Raw genomic sequence first — 8,365 nt, forward strand, 5'->3', positions numbered from 1 at the left:
TATGATGAGGCTGTCGTAGCACCAAAACGTGGGTTGTCTGTGTCCATATAGGTAAAATAATAGCTCCATTTCCTCTATTCAGCATCCAAAAATGCTTCTCCTTGCTTGCGCGTTTGGTGCGAAATTGCCACCGGAGACCGAGTTGGAGCGGCATCAAACAAGGCCAAAATGTGACCCCCTATCTACTTATTGCAATGGTAGTTGTCATATTACGTCTGCAAAAAAAATGTGGTGGAAACACATCTTCCATGCAAACATGAAAATTAACTCAAGAAAAAAAATACAATTTTAAGCTTAGCACATATATACATACTGCATCCACAATTTCACATATGTAGTCATGTCTAAAAGTTGGATGGGAACTCAACTTAGAAAAGTTCATACTAAAATGATGTGCACTAGAAGACAAAAAAAATACGATTCTGTCTTTTATAGTATATATACATGCACCTAAAATTAATTTCGCGTAAATTTTTTTACAAGTGAGTGTGCATTCTAGCTTTTGCATATGGGTAGTGATGGAAATATGTCTTTTAAATATGGTTTCGACATTTTTTTCACAGAATATGTAGCTTCCAGCTCATATTTTCCCCCGGCGGATCTTCAGCCATCTATCAATCTTATGCCCTATTTAGATTAGAGATGAAAATTTTTTGGGTGTCACATCGAATGTGTCGGAAGGATGTCGGGAGGGGTTTTTAGAAACTAATAAAAAAACAAATTACATAGCTCGTCAGGAAACTGCAAGACAAATCTATTAAGCATAATTAATTAATCTGTCATTAGCACATTTAGGTTACTGTAGCACTTAAGGCTAATCCTGGAGTAACTAGGCTTATAATATTCGTCTCGCGATTTTTAACCAAACTGTGTAATTAGTTTATTTTTTATGTACATTTAATGTCCTATGTATGTGTCCAAATATTCGATGGGATGGATAAACAATTTTTGGGTGGGAAACTAAACAGGGCCTTAGATATCTGCTGGATGTGGGGAAGTAGGAAGAAGAAGAAGCGTCATTTTTGTATTGCATTCATACTAAGGCCTTGTCTAAAAACTTTTTAGATTTTTACACTGTAGCACTTTCGTTTTTATTTGACAAACATTATCCAATCACGGAGCAACTAGCCTTAAAAGATTCGTCTCGTGATTTACAGGTAAAATATGCAATTAATTATTTTTTTTATTTATATTTAATGTTTCATGCATATGCTCTAAGATTCGATGTGATAGGGAATCTTGTAAAGTTTTTGGGTTTTTGGTTGTATCTAAACAAGGCCTAAGAGAGGTAACTCTTTGTCTTTATATACGAGGATGACTGGCTGAGCGAGATTACTTACTTTTAGAGTGGAGTGGAGTAGCTTCTAATTAAGCGATGATGGCATGCATGGGCCAGAGCATGTCAACTCTTCATGGACCACCATTTGTGCATGTCCAACTCATTCCGTGTGGCGACGGCGACACTGCCTTTTGCCACTTGCGGCGACAAGACAAGAGCACACAAAGCGCTGGGCAAGCCACTCACATGCCCACACATCTCACTCTCCCTCTCATGGATGCTGATAGCTAAAAAGGCCTGCATTTGGGTCCACAAGATGCTGCTAGCAAAGAGAGTTTTATCCATATTCACCTACTACTTTGATATGCGCTTTGCGTTGCAAAGGCAGACACCAAATGCATGCATGTCAAGTAGGAGTATAAGTGTTTATAGTACAACTTAAACCATGATCACATTTGTTTACAAGACCAATAATCATAGGTGAGAGATGACATTCTTGAGTAACTAACCCCACTTTGGGCATTTGATCACTCGCCCTGGATCGTGACCAAATGGACATTGGGAGGGGTTTTTATTTTATTTATATGTTGTATGCAAATCCAAGAGCTGAAGAGAAAGAGTGGAAAAGGAAAGTATTGTATTTGTATTTACGTGTTGTTTGGTTTGTTCAACAGTACCGTATGTGGAAACGAATTAAGCTATGGACGTTAGGGGAAGACATATAATTTGAACTAATTTCATTTCGATTTGTGTTGCTGTTGAATGAATCAAACGGCATTCTTAGTTTTAGGTGTGGATGTGGGTGTTTGAGTTGGAGTGACAGGGGTGTTTCTAGGATCGGAGTATGCCTCGTGCCTCTCTCTTCTTGTTGTTTTTTCCTTTTGTTCTCTCTGTATCTTAATAAAATGATACGCGACTCTCATGCATCGCTCGAGCAAAAAAGAAATAAACATGAATAGATAACGAAAGGTCACAATGTATGTGCTTGCATTTTACACACTAAAGAGAATTCTCTTTCATTGCAGGTATTTATTAATTGTATTACATATGTCTGGTTCAGGACATGAAACATAAAGTGCATCCCCAAAGAATCATGTAGCACTGCTATACTAGTCAACCTCAAAGTTCAGCTAGGCGCTAGGCGGTGACCTTCCGCCTAGCGCCTAGGCAGGAGTAATCACGCCTAGACGTTCTAGGTGTTTTCCTAGGCGCCGGGAGGAACAGAGGAGGGGAGAGGAAGAGGAGCAGCGGAGGAGGAGCTGCCGGCGGAGGAGAGGAGATGAGTAGGAGAGGAGTTGCCGGCGGGGGGAGAGAAGATGAGCAGAGGAGGGGACTGACCTTGGGGCGGGGTAGCAGCCGGTGGTGGAGCAGGAGAACGGAGGAGGTGGCGGGGATTTCGCGTGATTTCTCACGGCCAAAGCTATCCGCGCGCGCGAAAGTCTACGTCGTCTGCCTCCGCGCCGCACCATCAGCCCGTGGGGGCGAAATTTTGCGGCTCGCCCAGCTCCGCGACCGCCTCCACGCCACCCAGCGCCCAGATGTCCCCTAACCCTCGCCCAGAGCCTAATCGTGCATAGGCGCCGCCTAGCAGAACTATGGTCAACCTACTATCTGGTTAAGTTTCTTGTGGTGGAACCTGTCCATCCGGGTTTAAGTGCTCAACTTGGCATGGTCGTATTTTCCTAGATTTAATTTAGGATTTAATGGCATTTATGTTTTCAGTGGTAAGCGACGTTTCCGTCAACAACGAGGCGTCTGTGGCGACTTCGTTAATTTCGAGATGTGGCAATGCAATCTTAGGTGCTCATAGGGGATAAGGTTTTCGTACATGTGTGTTTGTAGAGGGGTAAGTGTACGTGTGTTTGAATGTCTACGCCTGTACTTGTGTAATTCGCAAAAAAAAAATACTAGCAAGTAAATCTCACAAGAATAATCTTGTCAATAAATAAATAAATAAAGGGACCATCTATATAGTGCTCAGATATTATATTGCTTCCATGCTGAAAAAGCAAGCAAAAATGACAAGACTTTATCGATTTTCTAGGACATTTATTTTCTTTACCTGTAACATTTAATTTCTCTACTGGGGTAATAACTTTTTATTGGGCTAAGATATAAAAAATTTGACATGTTTATGTTAATAAGGAAAATATGGTGGGAGAATAAATACCATTTCCCAAAAGATAAATGTTACTTTGAGCATCGTCCCCGCTTGAAAAAAAAAAAAGAAGAATATTGTTCCCTCCCGTGCAAATGGAATATATCAGCTATCGGAAGGACTGGTATCCAATCAAAAGAATCAATACCTTCCCATTTCTTTATTTATAAAAAATCGACTTCATCTTCTTTCTGTCACAAAAGATAGAATCAGTGATAATTCTGTCTACTTCTTAAAACAAACCGAGTAATTCAGCATATCAATATCGAACATACTTTCAAAAACCATTACGTGAAGTTTCGTTTCCTTCTACAATAACGCAAATGAAAAATAGAATTAATTAAAATCTATCCCCCACCAGTAATATCCGTGTCTTTGTTTCATTGCGTAACCACAGATACAACAAAAACAAGTAAAAAAACCATGTAATAACTTACCCTGTCGGCATTAGTCAAACTATATTTTAAAATAAGAAAGTAGAACTAGAATTAATTTTGTGATACCAAGTAAATGTTTCCACATCATCCTTCACGAAGTACAGTATACATATATTGTGTTGTAAATATTGTTCTATAATCATAGTCAAACTTTACAAAATAAGAAAGTAGAACTAGAATTAATCTTTTTTTCAGATGCAAGTAGAATCTCGCGGATCAGATAGGATCATAGGACCAGGTAAACCTACCCTGTTGTAAATAAATAAAGCTAAGAGCAACTCCAAGAGAAGAGCTATCCATGTTATGTATTCTATATTTGGCTATTTTGTGAGAGAAAAGAGAGTCCAACAGCTATTGTATTTGGTTTGCTAAAATAACAAGTCATCTATCCCAGAGTTCTCGCATGGTAAATATAACTTGCATGTCCCGTGATTTGCTATATTAGAAAGACTGTTGGAGATTTTTGTTTTTTTATATGATTTTCTATTTTAGAGGTTGGCTAAATCCTGCAGCTGCTACAGTGCTACCACTGGACACTGGTTAGTCGAAAAAAAAAACAAACAAACAATAGCGTGTGAAATTGCACAGTAATTCATCCTCGTCCTCCGACCGCTATTCCTCTCCGGTGAGTGTTCGGCGGCCATGGCCGTGGCGCTGATGACGAGCACACCATGCAAATGGCCATGCAGGTCAGCATGCATGCAGACGAGTGCCGGCTTTCTCGCAATTTTTTCGCAAAAAAACAAACAAAGAAAAAAAAAGAAAAGAAGATGGGCGCATCAGTCGAAAATGTATGAAGTAGTACGATTAATCCTCAGATCCGAACATTTAGGATGAGTACATTTCTAATGCAGGGATTGATTTACACTCGAACTAATTTCACCTGCTTTTGGTTTTAGATTCACTAGAATCGTGCACGATTTTTAGGGGAGGAGAGGATCAGTTGCGAGCACACACAACACATACATCTGTCAACAAAGTCAGGGGCCGCCCGCGCCCCTTGTAAAGTGGTCCACTGTGGGCGCGGTTTTTCTCCGGCGATCCGCGGCGGCCGCGGTCGCAGGCAGGCAGGCAGGCTAACGTACATGGCGGCGGAGGGCGCCGCCGGCGGCCGGGGAGGACGAGCCGCGCGGTACCCGCCTCTTTCGGCGCTCGTCATCTCCGCCATCGCCGCCTCCTCCGCCGTCATCGTCCTCGCCGTCGTCCACTCGGTACGCACGCCCCACTTGCCCAAGATTCTCTTTCCACGTTGCCGTGTGGTGGCTGCTGACGCGGCGGTGCCGGTGACCGGCGGCCGACCGGGGTGTGTGTGTGTGTGTGGTTTGTTTGTCTCTTTTTGTCCGTTGTGTGTGCGCAGGCGTACGACGACGCGTTGTCGCGGACGCGGACGCTGCTGGGCCACAACCTGGAGCCGACGCCATGGCACCCGTTCCCGCACTCCAAGGGCCGGCCGCCGGCGCGCGCCGCGCTGCGGTGCGCGCCGTCCATCGCCTGCCTCCCACCGCTCTCGCATCCACCTGGGACGGCCAACGCGTCGTCGTCGGCGGCGGCGGCGGCGGGTGAACAGCGGCGTCAGTGCCCGGCCTACTTCGCGGCGATCCACCGGGACCTGGCGCCGTGGCGCGGGCCGGGGCGAGGCGTGACGCGCGCTCTCCTCGACGCGGCGCGGCGGCGCGCGTCCATGCGCGTCACCATCACCGGCGGAGGCCGCCGGCTGCACGTCGACCTCTACTACGCCTGCGTGCAGAGCCGCGCGCTCTTCACCGTCTGGAGCCTGCTCCAGCTCATGCGCCGGTACCCCGGCCGCGTCCCCGACGTCGACCTCATGTTCGACTGCATGGACCGCCCCGCCATCAACCGCACCGACCACGGCGACGGCGACCCTTCCTCCCCCCCGCCGCCCCCTCTCTTCCGCTACTGCACCACCAGGGACCACTTCGACATCCCCTTCCCCGATTGGTCCTTCTGGGGCTGGTAAGCGATATATATATATCTACTGTCAAGATTTTTTTGATTAATGAACGAGGCGTCTAAGAAGATTGACGGCGATGGTTGTGGACGGACATATATGAATTAAAATGCAGGCCGGAGACGAACATCAAGCCATGGAACAGGGAGTTCAAGAGCATCAAGATGGGAGCTCGGGCGACGAGATGGGCAGACAGGGTGCCGACGGCGTACTGGAAGGGGAACCCGGACGTGGCGTCGCCGCTGCGGGTGGCGCTGCTGGGGTGCAACGACACGGCGGCGTGGCGCGCGGAGATCATGCGGCAGAACTGGGACGACGAGGCCAAGTCCGGGTACACGCACTCGAAGCTGTCGTCGCAGTGCACGCACAGGTACAAGATCTACGCGGAGGGGTTCGCGTGGTCGGTCAGCCTCAAGTACATCCTCTCGTGCGGATCCATGGCGCTGCTGATCGAGCCCCGGTACGAGGACTTCTTCAGCCGGGGGCTAGAGCCACGGGTGAACTACTGGCCGGTGACGGAGACGGGGATGTGCGAGTCCATCAGGGACGCCGTCGACTGGGGCAACGCTAACCCCGGCGAGGCCGAGCTCGTCGGCCGGCGAGGGCAGCGGCTCGTGCAGGAGCTCCGGATGCACGCCGTCTACGACTACATGCTGCACCTGCTCACCGAGTACGCAAGACTCATGGACTTCCGCCCCGCGGCGCCGCCGCCGTCGTCGTCGTCGTCGCACGACGCGCCGCAGGAGGCGTGCGAGGCGTCGGTGCTCTGCCTCGCCGACGATAAGCAGCGGAGGTTCCTCGAGGCGTCCAGGGCCGAGCCCGCCGTGAGCGACGAACCCTGCGTGCTGCCGCCACCGCCGCCTTGATCGAGTGCTTGAGCTAGGTGGAATTTATTTATTTATTTATTTATTTATTTATTTATTTATTTATTTATATAGACTCAAAAGGAAGACAGAGCAGAACGAATTGGGATTAGAAAAGTTGCAGGATTATTGAATGATGATTGTAGGGACACAAGTTCGTGCAAAAGCATGTCCAGATTTGAGGCCAATTGCAATTCCATTGAATTTTTTGGTTTCCCAAGCCCTCTAAACTTACTAGTTGAATTGTGTATCTTGGCGTCTGGTCTCGCCACTACTTCACCTTATAGCAAAAGGATTTTGTCCCAGTTCGCTTGTCCTATAAGTTATACTGTTTTTGTCAGCTTATTCGCTTATAAGTCATACTGTTTTTGTAAACCAGCAGTATTTTTCTCTCACAATAAATCAGCGAACAGTAATTTTAGCTATATGTGGGTTACCTTTTAGTCTATTTTCTTACTAGTTGTTTCCTATGTCCATTAATTAGTACCAACTAAGCAAAATACTAATGTACATTATATTCTAGTTAATAAAGATAGAGAAGGAAATCATTCTTATATTGAAAAACTATAAATACACAAGGACCAAGTCACGAACAGATATGATTGGTCAATGCTTAAATAAGAATTAAGATACCAATAGAATCAAGATACATATAGATGCGATTAGTCAATGCTTACATAAGAATGAAGCTACAATTGATGGATGCTAAGGGAAAGAAAACATTTAATGGACAAAAATTAATTTTAACCAAACAATTAGAGGAAAAGGTTTCTATATATAATATCTATTTCACTCAGTAAATATGAAACCATCTCGCTGTTTCTAGAGTGTGACTACTTAGGCCTTGTTTAGTTCCCAAAATTTTTATCTATTTCACTCAGTAAATATGAAACCATCTCGCTGTTTCTAGAGTGTGACTACTTAGGCCTTGTTTAGTTCCCAAAATTTTTCAAGATTTTCCGTCACATCAAATCTTGTGACACATGTATGGTGCATTAAAAATACATAAAAACAAAAACTAATTACACAATTTGTCTATAAATTGTGAGACGAATCTTTTATGCCTAGTTACTTCATGATTGGACAATGTTTGTCAAATGAAAACGAAAATGCTACAGTGTTGAAATACAAAAAAATTTAGAAACTGAACAAGGCCTTAGCCAAGAGAGGGGACATTTGATTGGACAAAAAAAATAAAAAAACTATTCTTTATTAGGAAAATATGGTTTCTATGTAGTAAGTATAAAACCATCTTATAGTTTCTAGTGTTTCTAACTCAGCAAGTATAAAACCATTATATAGTTTCTAAAGACATCTCATAGTTTCAGTCTGACTAACTAAAGTATAAAATCTATCTCATATAGTTTCTAATGTGACTGCCGTTAGTAAACTAGCTGACCTATCTATCAAATCATGTTCACTGGTCTAAAAAAATCATGGCTAAAAATACTATTTACTGATTATTATAAAAACAGAAAAGGTACAACTTATGAACGAGCGAACAGAGCCGTCCACAAAGGCTAGTAGCCAGCAAGGGCAGTTACAGAAATCCAGGCGCCGCTGTGCTACCACATAAACCAGACAGGTGACAACGAAGCGAACACGTATTCTACCTGGAAAACAAAAGCAGGCGCATTCCCATAGTATCCAAACCGATAC

At 44.6% G+C, this 8,365-nt stretch overlaps 1 protein-coding gene across 1 annotated transcript; it reads left to right on the forward strand.

Annotated features, from left to right (window-relative positions):
* Positions 4,623 to 7,046, forward strand: LOC8075979 (protein O-glucosyltransferase 1). Its single transcript, XM_002439242.2, has 3 exons — positions 4,623 to 5,085; positions 5,232 to 5,848; positions 5,959 to 7,046. The coding sequence occupies exons 1-3, from the start codon at positions 4,960 to 4,962 to the stop codon at positions 6,707 to 6,709; spliced, it is 1,494 nt and encodes a 497-aa protein (XP_002439287.1). The 5' UTR covers positions 4,623 to 4,959; the 3' UTR covers positions 6,710 to 7,046.

The sequence above is a fragment of the Sorghum bicolor genome, chromosome 9 (assembly GCF_000003195.3).
Source record: "Sorghum bicolor cultivar BTx623 chromosome 9, Sorghum_bicolor_NCBIv3, whole genome shotgun sequence".
Lineage (NCBI taxonomy): Eukaryota > Viridiplantae > Streptophyta > Magnoliopsida > Poales > Poaceae > Sorghum > Sorghum bicolor.